Below are 18679 nucleotides of genomic sequence, written 5' to 3' on the forward strand. Positions count from 1 at the left end.
CTAGAGAAAGACTAAGTTGAAAGATATTATGAGCAATTATGCGGACTAGGGCCTTAGTCTGAGGATTGTCCTCACTGCTGCATAGAAGGCTTATGTCCTGGATGCACCACTCGGTGTGTCAACCCCTCTAGCGTCATATGTGGATGTTGTGAACATCTGGAAGACACGTTTTGATGGCTACTTGATAGTTTAGTGCTCCATGCTTTACGTCTTAGGATCAGGGCTCAAAAGGCATTTTGAATGCCATGGAACATATGAGATGTTTCAAGATCTGAAATTGGTATTTCAGGCTCATGCCCGTGTTGAGAGGTATGAGACCTCTGACATGGTCTTTGCCTATAATATGGAGGAGAATAGGTCAGCCAGTGAGCATGTGCTCGGAATGTATGGGTGCTACAATCGCTTGAATCAAGTGGGAGTTAATCTTCCAGATAAGATAGTGGTTGACAGAGTTCTTCAGTCACTATCACCAATCTACTAGAGCTTCAAGATGAACTATAACATGCAAGGGATGGAGATGATCCCGGAGCTATTCGTGGTGCTTAAGTCTGCAAAGGTAGAAATCAAGAAGGAGCATCAAGTGTTGATGGTTAACAAGACCACTGGTTTCAAGAAGGGCAAGAAGGGAAACTTCATGAATGGCAAGCCAGTTGCCGCTCCAGTGAAGAAACCCAAGGTTGAACCCAAACCCGAGACTAAGTGCTTCTATTGTAAGGGGAACGGTCACTGGTAGCGGAACTACCCCAATAGATAAGAAGGCTGGCAGCTTCAACAAAAGTATATTTGATATACATGTTATTAATGTGTACCTTACTAGTACTCCTAGTAGCACCTGGGTATTAGACACTGGTTTAGTTGCTAATATTGGTAACTCGAAACAAAAGCTGCAGAATAAACAGAGACTAGCAAAGGGCGAGGTGACGATGTGTGTTGGAAGTGTTTTCCAAGGTTGATGTGATCACCATCGCACGCTCCCTCTACGTTTGAGATTAGTGTTGAGCCTTGGTAAATGTTATTTGGTGTCTGCGTTGAGCATGACCATGATTAGATCGTGTTTATTGCAATAAGGTTATTCATTTAAGAATACTGGTTATTCTGTTTACATGAATAATACCTTCTATGGTCATGCACCCAATGTGGATGGTTTATTGAATCTCGATCGTAGTGATACATATGTTCATAACATTGATGCCAAAAGATGTAGAGTTGATAATGATAGTACCACTTTCTTGTGGCATTGCCGCTTAGGTCATATTGGTGTAAAATGCATGAAGAAACTCCATGCTGATGGACTTTTAGAGTCACTTGATTTTGGATCACTTGACAGATGCGAACCATGCCTCATTGGCAAGATGACTAAATACACGTTTTCCGGAACAATGGAACGGGAAAGTGACTTGTTGGAAATCATACATGCTGATGTGTGCGGTCCGATGAGTGTTGACGTGTGCAGTGGATATAGTTATTTCCTCACTTTCACCGATGATTTGAGTAGATATGGGTAAGTTTACTTAATGAAGCATAAGTATGGAACATTTGAAAAGTCCCAGGGCGCCCTTTTTAGCGCCAATGCCGAAAAAATGGCCCAGCCGCGCCCCCAGATCCTCGTTTTTCGCTGGTTTGGGCCGAAATTACAACCGGTGAACCCAAGCGGAAGCTAGCGCACATGGGGGCACCGGCGAAAGCAACAAGGCGTGTGGGCTCACGCTGTCAGCGACACTGGCCGTTTTCCCGTTGTTTTCCCCATTTCCTCCATTTTCCATTACCGACCCCCTTCTCCCTCACCGCTCCCGCCATTCTCCCTAGATCTGCCGGCCATGCCGCCAAAGAAGTATGCGCCCCCTCGCCTAGCCGTTGATTCCGTCTAGCCAAAGTAGAGGAAGCTGACGGCACCAATGCCAAGGCCCCTGGGCTTGACGAACGCCCAGTGGAAGGCCGATGTTGATCGCCGGGCGGCGGTCACCACCGATTGGCGGAACAGGCTCAACATGAAGAAGGCCAGGGACGCGCTGGCAGAGCAGGAGGAGTCATCTCGCGCGGGCATGGCGAACGAGCGTCATCTCCTTCCACCTCAACAAGCCGGTCAGTGCCCACAAGGTGCATGGGGTAGCCAACAGAGCGCCGCGTCGCCGGCCAACTTCTCGCCGCCACTGTGGGGGTACGCGCCCTCGCCTGACTACGTCGACGGCGACGCGCTTGGCGGCTTCAACCCCAACATCACCTTCCCGTATGGCTCGACACCGCCCCCCGTCTTTAACTCCGACCCGCGCGTGTCCCCCCTCCCCCCCCCCGCGTCTTCAACCCCGACCCGCACGCCATCCCCCATGTTCACCACCGGCCTCAGCACCAGTACAACTACTCGTCATTGATGTACTCAGGCTCGCCTACAATGACTCTGCGTCATGGGGCCCTACCCTTCGCACATGGCTCAGCGCCATAGTTCAGCAACACCGACGACAGCATGGATGCGATCATTACGAACGGCTCAGTCGACGCCGCTTTGTGCCCCGGGTTCCGCATGCAATACAAAACACTGGACACCGTCGTGGAGCACGATGATGCCAGGGAGGAGGTGGAAGAGGAGGAACCAGTGGCCAAAGGGAGAAAGAGGAAGCGTCCGTCGAACGGCAGGCCGGGTGAGCATCGCGTCAAGTGGACGCCAAAGGAAGACGAGTGCTTCGTTGAAGCATGGAAGACTGTCAGCATCGACCCGATCGCCGGCGTGAATCAGAACGCCGACACCTATTGGAGAAGGATCAAGATGACGTTCGACGAGCACAAGTTGGTTGACCTCGACTTCACCAGCATCCACATGGATCAGAAGGCCATGGCCAAACCATTGGGCGACCATCCAGCAGGCCTGCAACAAGTGGCATGGGATTCAAGAGGAGGTCATGGCTTGCCCGGATAGCGGCGCCACCGTCAAGCATCAGGTATGCCCATTGCTCGCCGGCCCTGCTCTTCGCCGTGTACTTCGCCGACACTTGTTCTTCGACAGTGCAGATGGTTCGAATGTTCGACATGTTTCGCCAAGACAACAACGACCAGGAGTTCAAGTTCCTTCATGTGTTCACCAAGATTGAGTCGTGCGAGAAATGGACAGAGTGCCGGCTCGCTCTCACCAAGACCAAGGAAGTTGTCTACAACCCGGACACACCTGCCTCGGCGGCGGCAGAAGGGCGTCCTGATGGCAACAAAAGAGCCAAGGCGGCGAGGGACGCGGCACCCTCTGCCGAACGTCTGCAATCGTCGATAGAACAGTGCAATGCCGACGCCAAGAGCAAATCCGCCAAGGAGGAGAAATCCGAGGCGAGGTGGTCGGCATTAATGACGAAGCAGGACGTCAAGCTCGACCTTCTTAGCATCAACGTCGCCGCGAAGAAGAGGAACACCAACCTGGCGTTCCTGATGGGAGCAGACATGGCGATGATGGATGAGCAGGTGAAGGCTTGGTACCTGGCGGAGCGTGGCCTCATCTTGAACCAGATGCCGGGACCGGCGGCGACGACTGCCCCTGCGGCCACACCCACGCCCACGCCTACGCCAACGCCGAGCATTGTCGCTATGCCCACAACGCCGATGCTGACCTCTCCCAGCCCTACGACAGAGGAGCCTGCCGTTTCAGTTCCATATCTATGGTTCCTACCCTTTTGATCGCCGGACATTGGCTATGTTGATCGCCGGCATGTTGCATGATGATCGCCGACCTATGGCATGATGATCGCCGAACTTGTGTCCTTTTTTGATAGCGGGAAAGAGAACTTTGAATTTTTATGCGTTTGAGGGCGAAACCTAGGGGCGCGGCTGAAAACTTGATTCACCCCAGGCCCAAAAAACCGCCACGCCCAAAACCCTTCGTCGGGTGCGCCGGAGGCCAAACGGCCGGAGATGCTTTAGGCCCTGTTTGATAGCTTGGCTTTTTCTAAGTATTATGAGAATACTACAGTTTTCTAAAATACCATGGTCTTAATTACCATGAGTTGTTTGGCAGCCACAAAAAACTGTAGTATTCAAACTCCAGTATTGTCAAAACTGTGGTATTTTCTCCGCATTAAAAAAAGAATCCCAGACCTCCTTTTTTTAAACAGAGCATGCGAAGAAAACAAGACTATCGCTATCGCCTTCCCCGCTCCCAAGCCATTGCCGCCCTGAAGATCGCCGGCCATGTGACAAGACAACAGAAGGCAATGGAAAGAGAAATGGTGTCCTTCCCAGCTCCCACTTGCGCTCCTCCTCTCCTCCTACGCGATGTGCATCGGGTCGGCCCCCTAGCCACCTCATGCCCAGATTGTTGATGCCATGGTCTCGCATGCTGCTGGCTGAGACTGCGCAGGCTGTTGTGTGCGATCATAGCCACACGGTACGTGTGCCACACTGCCATGTCGCGACCTTGCTCGCCGCTGCTTGCCGTGCATGCGTCGCTCCTGAACACCGTCCCATGCTTTAGTGGTCTGCGCTTGCCGTTGTCGGCCAAGCCAGAGCGCTTCCGTGCTGCGCCGTTGTGCTCCCGCCGCCGCTGATGCATAGCATGCCGCCAGGTCTGTTTATGCATGGCCCTTCAATTTGCAACCACTGGTCAGCTAAATTCGTGCATGTTTTCAACTGCTATGAAACGGCTAGTAGCTAATTTACGTCGTTGTAGACATGCATCGGCCAAACACTGTCACAGTATTTCCAATACTACAAAATACTTTGATATATCAAAACTGTGGTATCTAGTACCTATAGACAAAAATGCTGCAGTTTTTCAATACTATACTTTCTGCAATACTTCGCTGTCAAACACAGCCTTAACCTCATGTTTTTTTACAGCGTTAAAAATTTGTGCCGTTATTTTCCATAGCGAAAATAAACTAAGTTAAGCAAAGCTGAATTAGTATCAAACACGCGCGGCTGAAATCTGCAACTTAATTAGACCAGCAGAAAAAGAAAATGCGATTTGACCATGGCTAGCCCTGTGCGTTCGGTTTATTCGGTTTACATGATTCGGTTTATACGGTTTTTCGGTATATACGGTATTAATACGATAAATACGGTATGAAATTAAAATACGGTTCGGTTTCGGTATATACCAAATTATTTCGGTATGGTTTCGGTATATACCATAAAAATCAAAGTTGACGCGAATTTGAAAATGACGTAATAATAATTTACAAATTTATGACTCAAAACACATTCTATTTTACACAAATAGTATATGACTATATATATAAGTATATATGCATGCATTGATTCATCTGTTGATGGTTATGGACGTGCTTAGCATTTTAAAAAGAGAAAAATGACAATGTTACAAGAAAAATGTAGGTGCTTAGTAGTGAATTTGACTCATGTACAAGAAAAATGACAACTTGTACGGTTGTTCATCTCAAGAAATATAAATTTATTTTTTACTTCGGTTTATTCGGTTAACCATTCGTTTTTTCGCTATATACCATAAAAACCAAAGTTTAAATCGGTATGAAAAGTTCATACCATACCGAAACCAGAAACCATAAAAACAAAAAAATCGGTTCGGTTCGGTTTATTTTCGGTATGGTTTTTCGGTTCGGTTTTAAAATGCACAGAGTGAACCATGGCATCGCGCAACCGCAGCATCCGTCCACAGCCGTGCAGCGACAGCGACGCCACAACAACAGCAGCACGGGGAACACAGAGCGGTTGAGCCTTCGACATCCCCCCACCCCACCCCACCATCACCCTCCGCTGCAAGCAAGTGGAGGGAGCTCAGCAGCAGCAGCACAACTGCACACGCATGTGAAAAGCCACCGTGGTCCTCGTGGAACTCCATCTATCCATCTATCCGCGCCGGGAAGGGACGAGATCCCGCCATTAAAAAACAGCGCGGGACCGCGCTCCCGCGACCTCGAGGATCTCGAATCCCGGGAGAACCATCCCTGCGCCGAGCTCTGATCCGGCAACAAGTGGCCGGCTTGATTCGATTCGACTGGCTGTTTGTTTTACCCGCCACCACTGCCTCTGCAGCTCAGCTCCTCGGTTGTTTTCTTGACGCTGCCGACGGGCGGACCGACCGTCCATCCACCCCCACCTCGGGGCTTACCGTCCCCCCGCTGTCGCGTTTAGATTAATCAATGCGGGCGGGGCTAATGGCGTGCGCCAGTGGACACTGACTGACCTCCGCACCACACCCACATGGCCCGTCGTGGGAGGGAAGGTGACCAGGTGAGGTGAGCAGCGCAGAGGTGCGTGCGTGCGAGACCGCCAAGGGCAACCCGCCAAGAACGAGGGCTCCTTCCTGCTCCCTCCTGCATGCACTGTGGGAGAAGCTGAGAGACTGAGGAGAGGAGGAGACGGTGCCGGCGAGGGTCTGCGGCAGCGGCGGCGGCCACCATGAGCTGGAGGAAAGCCGGAGGCGATGGAGGCGTGTCCAAGCGGTGGGCCGTGCTCCTCTGCCTCGGGAGCTTCTGCCTTGGCCTGCTCTTCACCAACAGGTAAACCAGCTCCCCCAATTCTCCCTCCCGCTTCTTCAATTTCTCTTCAAGATTCCTAGCTCAGCTCAGCACGCGGAGCTCAGCTCAGCACGCGGAGCTCAGCTCAGCTCAGCTCCGAGAGTAGCTCGAGTTCAGATGGGCCTAGCGCAAGATCCGCGGCGTCTCGCCAGCCTCTGCACCTCGAATTTTGTGAGATTAGAGATCGGATAGCAGATAGGGGTTGCCAAGGCTCGATTTGGGGATTTCTCGATTCTGTCGGCAGCCATCGAATAATCCACGTGTTTTGGCTACTCTGGTCACGCAAAGTCCGATTCTGATGCTGCCGAATTGCGGGTGCGTTAAGTAAGGCTCCATGAATTTAGAAATTCGGCGGGTTTGCTGCCACATCGGGCAATTTTCCCTTACCACAATTGGGGCAGGGTGCGGATGATCCTGCGCAGAATCTCGATATAATTGTAGAGACGAGCTATTATTGCTAGGTGATGTATCCTCCAACATTGAATAAACTGTACTCCTACCCAGAACTGTAAGATGTAATCACATCTTAATCTTATGAACGTCTACCTCTGTTCGATCTCTTGAATTGGACTAGCTAATCTTTTCCATTGCGATGCTATTCAACCTCGAAGTTTAGGAAATGATTCTTGTGCATTTGGTTTGCTTGATCCAGAATGTGGACACTGCCTGAGGCAACTGAGGTTCCACTACCGAATCAAAGCGTCGAGGAAGGCAAAGCTCTAGTTGCTGCAGATTGTGGTTCAAAGAAGGTACTGGTGGTGTACTTTTCCCTCCATTAATTTCTGTCAAGTATTCCATAATTGCACATTAATATTCATATTGTACAGCAGCTGCACAAGTCAGTGTTATAAAAGCAGATTGCTGCTGTGTAATGTGTATTGTAAATTTATTATATTGTACCACCTGCAGTAATCGTTGATACATAGTTTGATTATCATGTGCTGCTAGGTTCAAGAACTGCAAAAATATAAAGATGTGTTACCAGATCAAGATACTCATCATGATGTACAGTACGTACCAAGTTTGTCTTTCTTGAGCACATATTTGTTCCTTTATTGAAAGTATCTATTTTATGAAAAGAATGGTTCTGACTGGCATTTCCAAATGTTTTGGTCGTAGGACACTAGATAAGACAATAGCGACCTTAGAGACAGAACTGTCGGCTGCTAGAACCCTGCAAGAGTCATTGCTCAACGGTTCCCCTGTTTCAGAAGACTTCAAAGTTTCTGAGTCAATTGGGAGGAGAAAGTACCGTATGGTGATTGGCATCAATACCGCTTTTAGCAGTCGCAAGAGAAGAGATTCCATACGTTACACCTGGATGCCTCGAGGTTGCTGACATTCAACTTTATAGCTAGCTTGCTTCAGAACATTTCTTAGCCTGCGAACTTTGAAATAACTAATAACAAAGTCTGAAAATAGGTGAGAAAAGGAAACAACTTGAAGAACAGAAGGGGGTCATAATTCGGTTTGTCATTGGTCACAGGTATGATGCATAAAGATTTTTATGTGCATTTAACTATGAAGGCATGATATTTGAATAGTGAGAAGTTGTAGATTATTTATTTATTCATGGTAATACCGTATCATAAATTGTACACAGTGACTCTTTTGTCACACTTTTTTTTTGCCAATGCAGTTGTATATCTTTTGTCTTTTTTTTTTTGCGAAATGCAACTGCATGATACTCCCTCCGTTCCATAATGTAGTGCGTATAGATTTTTTAGGAAGTCAAACTTCATCTATTTTGACCAAGTATATAGAGAAAAGTATCTACATATATATTATCAAATTCATACCACTGCATAAAACACAAGATAGACTTCCATGTTATATTAAATTTGTATTATTATTGCTTATATTTTCTATCTAAATAAACTTGGTCAAATTTTGTGATGTTTGACTTTCAGAAAAAACTATGCGCGCTACATTGTGAAGGGAGTATGATTTAGGAATGGTTTCATTCAACTTTTGAGTTTAGTAATATCCGCATGCTGATCTTGAGGCTTGAGGGGTCCTTTCATTTGTTCTCCTCTTCTGCAAGAGAAGGCTGTAGAATAATGGTTGTTAAGTAGTGTAGTCTCAGTTTTCCAGTTTAAAAATTGCTTTAGAGTTGGGACAAGGTATTTATCGAAGGAGAGGATATTGTTAAAATATTTTTTATGCAATATATAAAGGTTAAGTCATGCATAGCTTATAGTAGATGAGAATGAATGTACGTTTATGGCAAGACATGCATAACCTCATTCTCCACATGATGTGCAGTGCTATAGCAGGCGGAATTATTGATAGAGCAATTGAAGCAGAGGACAGGAAACATGGGGATTTCATGAAGATAGTAAGTTGTTTGTTACTTAAAAGGATATTGGTTTCACATGGGAGCGACGCTGTTATTGTTGTCCTCGTTTGGACTGAAATGCTATTTTGTCCCCCCTGCTTACTGTGGTTACAACTTTGTGCAGGATCATGTCGAAGGATACCTTGCCCTATCTGGCAAAACTAAGACATACTTTGCTACAGCTGTTTCATTATGGGATGCAGATTTTTATGTGAAAGTTGATGACGACGTGCATGTGAACATAGGTAAAATCTCTATATTTATGCCCTTTACAGCTCCAAAGTTAGGGGCTAAATGAGTGTGTGCGCGTGCATCTGTCATTTCCGTATTCAAAGCTCTTCATTAATTTCTTGATGATTATCAATGATGTACCCTTTGTATGTGTAGTTAACTACCCTAACTAGGATAGTATGTGGCTATCTTTGCATTCCTGTGCGCGAAAAATGCCTTGGTTTTGACATCTGATTTGCATTTGCAGCAACGCTTGGACAGATATTGTCCAAACAGGCATGGAAGCCAAGAGTATATATGGGGTGCATGAAATCTGGCCCTGTCCTATCTGAAAAGTAAGTAATACATTATAAGCCCTACATTATGAGTGCGGCGTTTCTGCTCCCAGGCTCAGCTGCACCTGCGTTGACGAAAAAAATCAAAACAAATACTAGAAAAATTAAAAAAAATCCATTTTTTTGTGTGGTAGATAATTTGATGCGTGAGGTCCGCTGCAAATTTCATCTCATTTGAACATTTGAGTAGCTCTCGGCAAAAAAGACAAAATCGGGGCCTGTAAAAAAGTTTATTGTTCATGCACTGTTTTGACCCGATTTGTTTTTTTTTTTGCCGAGAACTGCTCGGATGTCCAAATGAGTTGAAATTTGGAGCGGACCTCACGCATCAAATTATGTACCACACAAAAAAGGAATTTTTTTTAATTTTTCTAGTATTTGTTTTGATTTTTTTTCTGACCGGGAGCAGATGAGCCTGGGCACCGAGTTGGATTTTCGCTACATTATATGGATATCTCCTTCTCTTACAGGTCTAAGCTGTTAACAACTTAACATGATAACATCTGTTGGCTTTTTTTTTCAGGGGTGTGAGATACTATGAGCCTGAGCATTGGAAATTTGGCGAGCCAGGAAATAAGTACTTCCGACATGCTACTGGTCAATTATACGCCATTTCAAAAGATCTAGCAACCTACATATCTATAAACAAGTGAGACATCATAAGTTCTCATGCAATCGCGCCCTTCAATCTTATTACTATGTGGTTCTAGTGAAAGCTAACTTTGTTGCTGCAAAATCCATTTTAATGCCAGGCACGTCCTGCACAAGTATATAAACGAGGATGTTTCACTAGGATCTTGGTTCCTCGGGTTGGATGTCGAGCACATTGATGACCGGAGACTCTGTTGTGGTACTCCACCTGGTGAGCTTCCATGACTCCATGCCTTATAACTCCTGCTTAATATCCGTGACAATAGCACGTCGATGAGGACATTCAACCACATCCTGAACTCTGACTCTGCTCACAGACTGCGAATGGAAAGCTCAGGCGGGGAACACCTGCGCGGCGTCATTCGACTGGAAGTGCAGCGGCATATGCAACTCGGAAGGCAGGATCTGGGAGGTGCACAATAAGTGCGCCGAGGGCGACAAGGCGCTGTGGAATTCCACTTTCTAGCGCGGTCGGAACCCTGGCTGAAGCAGAAGAAGCTCTCCTCTCCTCTCCTGTTTGTTAGTTGTTGTATACTAGATCGCCCCACGGTGCCGTGTATGTAATTCATCTGTAGGTATAGCTGTGGTTTTGACTGTGGGACTGGCTGGCACCGACGAAGCGGACCACAATTTTATGGAGCGTCTGTCCGCCGGTGGCGCCGAAGGTGAAGGCGAAGAAGGGTATCCGAGCTGTCGCCGCATTCTTTTGGTGGATAAAATGTTGCAGGTGGCCATCCTGTACCGATCTCCTGTGCTGTTTGGCTACCACAGATGTATGACCGAAATAAAACGTCCCTGAATCCTGCATTTCAGTGCATTCTGGACTAGTTTTGTGTTTGTAACAGCTGAGGCTCACTCTAAATGAAAAGGAAAACTCATGATCTGCCGTTTCAAAGATTTGTAACTGTGTGATGTGATTTGCCATTTTTGAGGATCTAATCCATGTTCTTTTTGCCGCGATCCTGAAACTACACCCTAATTTCCAAAAATTCCGAAGTACTCTTATATTTCTCGACGGAGGGAGTATTTCTTTACGGAGGGAGTATGAACTACAGCGGCCTCCCACTCACGGTATGCAAGCCTACAACAACACAATTTCAGTATCTCGTCGATCAATTCTCGGGCCGCTTTCAGTATCTCGTCGATCAATTCTCGGGCCGCTTGCCCAACTGGAAGGCGGGCACACTCCCAAAAAGTGGACGACTGATCCTCATCCTTTCGGACTTTCGGTGCTTTGTGCGCTTCCAATCCATGCCATGCTCGCGATGAATATACCCCCACAAACACTGGCGGCAATGCCAAAGATTTGTCGAGGTTTTCTGTGGTGCGGCAAGGTGGAGGCTCGGGATGGCAATTGCACTGACGCGTCGGGCATGGTGTGTTGACCCAAGTGGGCCGGTGGACTTGAGATTCCGATGGCTAAACACTGCTATGCTAGCAAGATGGCGGCAATGACGAAGATTTGTCGAGGTTTTCTGTGGTGCGGCAAGGTGGAGGCTCGGGGTGGCAATTGCGCTGACGCGTGGGGCATGGTGTGTTGACCCAAGTGAGCCAGTGGACTTGGGATTCCGATGGCTAAACACTGCTATGCTAGCAAGATGACGGCAATGGCGAAGATTTGTCTAGGTTTTCTGTGCTGCGGCAAGGTGGAGGCTCGGGGTGGCAATTGTGCTGAGCGTGGGACATGGTGTGTTGACCCAAGTGGGTCGGTGGACTTGGGATTCCGATGGCTAAACACTGCTATGCTAGCAAGATGGCCGTGGATGCAGCGTATTGACCATTCGAGGCCTTTGTCTGAATTTGCGATTGTCGTTCCGGCTGAATCCATGGAACTATGCCGCGCTGCATCAAGAGCTACGGTGGGAGATCGCAAGGAAACTCTGTTTGGGAGGATCGATGGCCTGCGGGCTTACGGATCGAGGAACCGGTGCCGCTTCTTTATATGAAGATATCAAAGAGACCTGGATCAACACGCGTTGTCTCGGCGGCTTTATCGGAACATTCTTGGACACAAGACGTTGGCCCGGAGCTCACGGCCATCATGTTGCACCAATTCTTGGACCCGTAGCAAAGAGTGGAGGAGGTTCAGCTTCAGATCGGAGTGCGGGACTCGATTCACTGTGCATGGGAGAAGGATGACATGTTCTCTGCAAGATCTATGTATGTTGCCAAGTTCTCTGGACTTGAGGTCGCAACTTCATTCACTTGGAAGTCGAGAGCCCCCCTGCAGTGCCGATTCTTTGCATGGCTAGTGATCCGACAGGTTAGCAAGGAGGGACCACCGCTTCAAAGTGCATGCCCATTTTGTGATCAGCAAGACGAGACAATAAACCACATCATGGTTCGATGCGTCTTCGCTAGAGAAGTCTGGGGACGGGTATGCACGGATCAACAAGACGAGACAATGAACCACATCATGGTTTTATTCGCTAGAGAAATCTAGGGACGGGTATGCACGGGCCTATGGCAGCCGGAGCGAGTACCTCTGTCGGACGAGACGTTGTCGGGGTGGTGTATCAGGCAAGAGGCGAGCGGACAACACTGGGAAATGGTGAGGGCGATATGGCTGTTGGCATATGGGAGCTCTGGTAACACCGAAATGCCGCGGCCTTTGACGAAGTAACGCGTCCACACGACAAGTGCCTTAACGAATCGACAGTGAAGGTCGAGTCAGGAAGCAAGCAGGCCTACTACGAGGGGAAATCGAAGGGTACTTCGTGGCTGGCATCATGGGCAAGTAGCGAGTAATTGACATATACTGGAGTAGTATAGATGATTTGGTGGAGTTGGCAGCGTAGCCACATGTAATTAACTCTGTAACATCAAACGTGGATGTCTCCCGCAAAAAAAAAAGGATCAAACATGGAGGGAGTCTTTCCTTTTCTCTTTAATACTTCCGCAGTCTCAAAATAAATACAAAGTTGAGGCATTTATTTTGAGACGGAGGGAGTATATAATACACATTCGTGTGTATTTGAGATTTTTTTTTACAGCGGCAAATAAAACCATGAACCGGAAAAAAAGGTGAGCACAAATGTCAGTCACTCATCATAGAAAAGCGTACGAGTCTATGAAAAGCAAAAAAGATCTCGTTCCAGAACAAAATCTGAATTGGTGATAGGGACCGGGCACACCTGTCAGAGACACGCTGCTCGTCTGCTTGCACGGGTTGTGCCGAGGTCCGACGCTGCGTGCCCGTAGCGCCAGCAAATGGTTTTGTCTCCTTTTTCCAATTTTCACTCCTTGTTTCTCCGTTCCCGCCATCGTTTCCCTCCACTGCTCGTTTCGTCCCGTCCGGCCGTATTAAATCTCCCACCCGTCCCGCGCCAATCCTCCCCGCTCCGCACGATTCCGCGCCTCCTCGCCGCTCCCGTCCCCGGCGACGCGATGGCCATGGACCGCCGCGCCCGCGCAGCCCCACGCGAGGACGAGGAGCGCCCGAGCCACGGCCGGTTCCTCCGCCCCGGCGCGCTCGCCCGGCTCCGGGACTCCAGGATCGTCGCCCGCTCCCTCCGGTCGGCGGCGGCGCGCCTGCCGATCTCATCCGCCCCTCCGTCCCCCGCGCCGGCGGCCGCGTCGGAGCAGCAGCGGCAGGACGGCGTGCCGCACTTCCTGGTGGGGCCCGCGAGGGGCCTCTGCGGCGCGGCGCGGTACCCGCTCAGGAGGAGGATGGCCGCGGCGAGGTGCGTGGTGTTCTTGCCGCCGCCGGAGGCGTTCCTGGACGCGCCGGCGCCGTCGTGGGGTCTCGTCACCGCCCGCTGACGGAGGCCGAGATCAGCCGCGGCCGTGCGTTTAGATCCGCAAGTAGTTAGAACTCTGTGCAGATGGCTCGCTGAACTTTCTTCCTTTCAACAGTTTTAGGATCTGATGCGACTGTTTTGGATCTGCTACCTTTCCGGTCTAATTTTGCGTCGTGAATTGATCCAGATTTACAAGTTTGTGACTTGCATTTGTAGCTGGGTGCGTTGGTTTTCCTTTGGTCACATAGCTTTCTTAGTTTCTTATTTTTTTTCATAATAAAGTTGCATCAACCGGTTTTGTCAAGAGAAAAGAATTCTCATCAAACGGATAGAGCAGGACATCTTTGGCATATGTTTGCATATCGCCAAACAATGTACGAATCTATCCACCTGGAAATGTAAGACTTGCGTTGGTCATACAACCCATGGTGTTTTTGAGTGAAACAAATGATGAAGGTGAACTGGAGCCTTGGTTTTCGAAGTGGTCTAGCACTTCGGTGGAGAGAGTGTACATGTGACGGTACGGCTATGGTGTCAATGTTATATACCAAAAATGTTTTTGCCCTGCTTTATATATAAAACAACGATCAACAACAATCTTGTACAAACGCACGCCATCACAATACACACCCAAGACATGATACATAGGTGCTGAGCGCAGCAACACCACCCCTAGCACTATAAGAGCAACCGAGGGCTTCAATCGTGAACACACCAATGCGAAGAGATGAAGTCGCATACGACGAACTGTGAGCTCCAAGGTTATGACATTGGAGCGCTGTCATCGCCCGATCCGAGAATCAGAGTTTCACATGGAGCAACACGACGAGCAATGAGAGCCACAATGACGCCTTCGAGAAGGGAACAAACTTCGCCGCCGCCGGTCAATTCGAAGATAGAACAAGTTTCACCTCGGCCAACACTCACCGCCACCGAAAGCCACACCCTGACTACCACGCCAATGATAACCCACAAATATAGGGGATCAATTGTAGTTTTTTTTGATAAAAAAGTGTCGAACCCAACGAGGAGGTAAAGGTAGAATCAATATTCCCTTCAAGTTTTATTGACTATCGATACAACTCTATGCACACTTAACGTTCGCTTTACCTAGAACAAATATGAAACTATTTTGTAGGCGATATGACAGGTTTGCAAAAATAAAACTAGATGTACTTAACAAAAATAAAACTGTGAGTAATTTACAGGATAATAAAAGTTAGTTGTTTAGTAGAAAGGTTTTTGTCACACAAGAAAGTTATTTGTCCCTAGTCAATCGATAAATAGACCGGTAATCATTATTGCAATTTTACATGAGTGGATGCATGAGCTAACATACTTTCCGTACTTGGATCATATGCACTTATTATTGGAACTCTAGCAAGCATCCACAACTATCAAAGATCATTAAGGTAAAAGCCAACCATAGCATTAAGTATCAAGTTCTTTTTAATCCCATACGCAACAACCCCCTTACTCGGGTATAAACTTCTGTCACTCTCGCCACCCACTATAAGAGAATCATGAACGTATTACAACACCCTACGGCGGGAATCCCTCATTCTTGCGCGACACGGAAGGCACCATAGGTCAACACCAAAATAAACATACAACTCAAACCAATCACGATCATCAATCAACCCATAGGACAAAACAAATATACTCAAACATCATAGGATAGCCATACATCATTGGGAAATAATATATAGCGTTGAGCATCATGTTTAAGTAGAGATTATATCGGGAAAAGAGGTGCTACACCACTACATAGAGGGGGAGAGAATTGGTGATGACGGCGGCGAAGTTGTTGGTGTAGTTCGCCGTCACGATGATTGCCCCGGCGGCGCTCCGGCGCCACCGAGAGAGAGGGGGAGAGAGCCCCCTCCTTCTTCTTCTTACTTAGCCTTCCCCCTAGATGGGAGGAGAGTTCCCCCTCTGGTCCATGGCCGCCATGGTGGCGGAGGGGCAGGAGCCCCTCCTAGATTGGATCTCTCTCTGTGTTCTCTTCTGTTTCGCGTCCCTGTTTTCTGGCCCTTCACCGTTTCTTAAATTCCCGGAGATCCGTAACTCCGATAGGACTGAAATTTTGAGGGGATTTTTATCCATAAATTATCTTTCTTGCGGCGAAAGAAGGGGTCAACCGACCTACGAGGTGCTCACTAGGCACCACGGCACGCCAGACCCCCTGGCGCGCCCTGATGCCTAGTGGGGCCCTCGAGCACCGTCTAACGTTGATTCTTCTTCCAAAAATCCACATATACTCCAAAATAAATCTCTGTAAAATTTTATCGCGTCCGGACTTCATTTGATACGGATATTCAACGAAACAAAAAACATGCAACAAACAGGAACTAACACTGGGCACTGGATCAATATGTTAGTCCAATAAATCATATAATTCATTGCCAAAAGTATGTGAAGTTGTATAATATTGTCATGGAATAATAAAAAATTATAGATACGTCGAAGACATATCAGCATCCCCAAGTTTAATTTCTGCTTGTCCTCGAGTAGGTAAATGATAAAAAAGATAATTTTTGATGTGGAATGCTACCTAGCATAATCTTGATCATATAATCTCATCATGGCATGAATATTAAGACACGAGTGATTCAAAGCAATAGTCTATAATTTGACATAAAGACATCAATACTCAGGCATCCCAACAAACAATCATGTCTTTGAAAATATCAATGCTAAAGAATGCTATCCCTACAAAATCATCTAGTCTTGTCATGCTCCATCTTCTTAACACAAAGTATTTATCATGCACAACCCTGATGACAAGTCGAGCAATTGGTTCATACTTTTTAACGCGCTTCAACTTTTTCAACCCCCATGCAATACATGAGCGCAAGCCATGGACTTAGCACCGTGGGTGAAATAGAGTATGATGATAGGGGTAAACATAGAGAAGACAAAAAAGTAAGAAAGTCTCACATCGATGTGGCTAATCAACGGGCTATGGAGATGCCCATCAATTGATATCAATGCGTGGAGTAGCGATCGCCACGCAACGGATACACTAAGAGCTATAAGTGTATGAAAGCTTAATATAAAAACTAAGTGGGTGTGCATCCAACTTGCTTGCTCAAAAACCTCGGGCATTTGAGGAAGCCCGTTATCGGAATATACAAACCAGGTTCTATAATGAAAAATTTCCACTAGTATATGAAAGTGACAACATAGGAGACTCTCTACATGAAAAACCGGGTGCTACTTTGAAGCACAAGTGTGGAAAGGATAGTAACATTGCCCCTTCTCTCTTTTTCTCTCATTGTTTTTCTTTTTTTTCTTGGGCTCTTTTTGGCCTCTTTTTTTTAAAAAATTGTCCGAAATCTCATCCAGACTTGTGGGGGAATCATAGTCTCCATCATCCTTTCCTCACTGGGACAATGCTCTAATAATGAATAATGATGATCATCACACTTCTATTTACTTGCAACTCAAAAATTACAACTCGATACTAGAACAATATGACTCTATATGAATGCCTCTAGCGGTGTACCAGGATGTGCAATGATCTAGCGTGGCAAAGATATAAAAAAATGGACAAGCCATGAAAATATCATGCTAGCTATCTTACGATCATGCAAAGCAATATAAAAATGAATGCTCAAGTCATAAAAATGGAACTGTGGAAGTTGCATGGCAATATATCTTGAAATGGCTATGGAAATGCCATAATAGGTAGGTATGATGGCTGTTTTGAGGAAGATATAATGAGGCTTATGTGTGATAGAGCGTATCAATATGTTAGTCCAATAAATCATATAAATCGTTGTCAAAAGTATGTGAAAGTTGTATAATATTGGCATGGAACAATAAAAAGTTATAGATACGAGGAAGACGTATCAGCCACCCACACGGTCATGGCCACTGGGCAACACCGAGCCACAGTCTCTGCCCATGAGCACCACTCTACCACCACCAGGGCCGCCGTCCCGGCATCCAAGACCTTGACACCACCTCACCAGAGAACCGTCATTACCCAACCAAAGAGACGAGCGAAAAGGCCCCGCCTTTCGCATCCCTGGGCGCCCCTAGCATCGAGAACCAATAGGCCGGCCAGAACTGGCCTCCATCAACTCGTCCTGCAGAAGCGGGCGCGAGACGAGCTCGGTCCTGCTGCACATGGCGTGAGATGAACTACGGACCACAACTCGGAAAGGGCCAACCCTTCGATGAAAGTAGCACTCGGACGAGGAGGAGAGGGATCGAAGGTCGACACAAGCCGCCTACGGACGAGCCGACGCCAGAACATGCAAGTCGCCGCCGCAGCCGACATGCCCAGCTACCGTGGAGCGACCTACGACCGGAGCCGCAGCCACACTGGGCCACTACCCAACTCGCACCGTCTGGCGAGCTCCAAGCATCGGAGCCGCCAGGCATGCACCCGCGCTACTAGCCACCATGGCCGCCGCCTGCACCAGTTCCACGACAAAGGCCCGAGCAGCCGCCACGCCACCAGCAGCCATCCCCGCCACCGTGCCACCACCACCACGAGTGTGTGCCACCGGGACGTGGGCTGGCAGCCGCGTCGCCAAGCCCGCGTGAACTTGATGCCCCTGCTCGATCCAGCCGCCCCACTCCGGCTGTTCGCACACGAGGGGGAGAGATGCCCTACCGCCAGCCACCGCGAGGGGCTTTGCCTCGGCGGCTCCGGCCAGCGGCGACGGGTGAGAGAGAGGACAGAGTTATGAGAGGGAGAGGCGGCACCGCCACCTGTGTCACCCATGGGTGGAAGACGCAGGGCTAGGGTTGGGGAGGAGGGAACTCTGTCAATACTATATTAATGCCGAAGTGGAATTTGAGGCAAATACATGTAGATTCATTGGTTTCTATGAGAGCCTCCCACGAAGCTCATGGAGAAGTCATAGGATGTCATTCATTAGCTTTGAGCTCAAGATGTTC

The 18679-nt window shown here is 48.0% G+C and overlaps 2 protein-coding genes across 2 annotated transcripts; both read left to right on the forward strand.

Moving 5' to 3' along the window:
- The first annotated feature begins 5744 nt into the window (after positions 1 to 5744).
- On the forward strand, positions 5745 to 10920 carry LOC123136444 (probable beta-1,3-galactosyltransferase 2). Its single transcript, XM_044555806.1, has 11 exons — positions 5745 to 6452; positions 7123 to 7219; positions 7419 to 7480; positions 7590 to 7801; positions 7893 to 7956; positions 8736 to 8808; positions 8933 to 9053; positions 9287 to 9374; positions 9898 to 10023; positions 10127 to 10236; positions 10343 to 10920. The coding sequence occupies exons 1-11, from the start codon at positions 6352 to 6354 to the stop codon at positions 10489 to 10491; spliced, it is 1203 nt and encodes a 400-aa protein (XP_044411741.1). The 5' UTR covers positions 5745 to 6351; the 3' UTR covers positions 10492 to 10920.
- Positions 10921 to 13112: 2192 nt separating this feature from the next.
- Positions 13113 to 14187, forward strand: LOC123133904 (uncharacterized). The gene has a single exon (XM_044553292.1). It carries the CDS (start codon positions 13236 to 13238, stop codon positions 13785 to 13787), a length of 552 nt encoding a protein of 183 aa, XP_044409227.1. The 5' UTR covers positions 13113 to 13235; the 3' UTR covers positions 13788 to 14187.
- The last annotated feature ends 4492 nt before the right edge of the window (positions 14188 to 18679 follow it).

This window comes from Triticum aestivum, chromosome 6B (assembly GCF_018294505.1).
Source record: "Triticum aestivum cultivar Chinese Spring chromosome 6B, IWGSC CS RefSeq v2.1, whole genome shotgun sequence".
NCBI lineage: Eukaryota > Viridiplantae > Streptophyta > Magnoliopsida > Poales > Poaceae > Triticum > Triticum aestivum.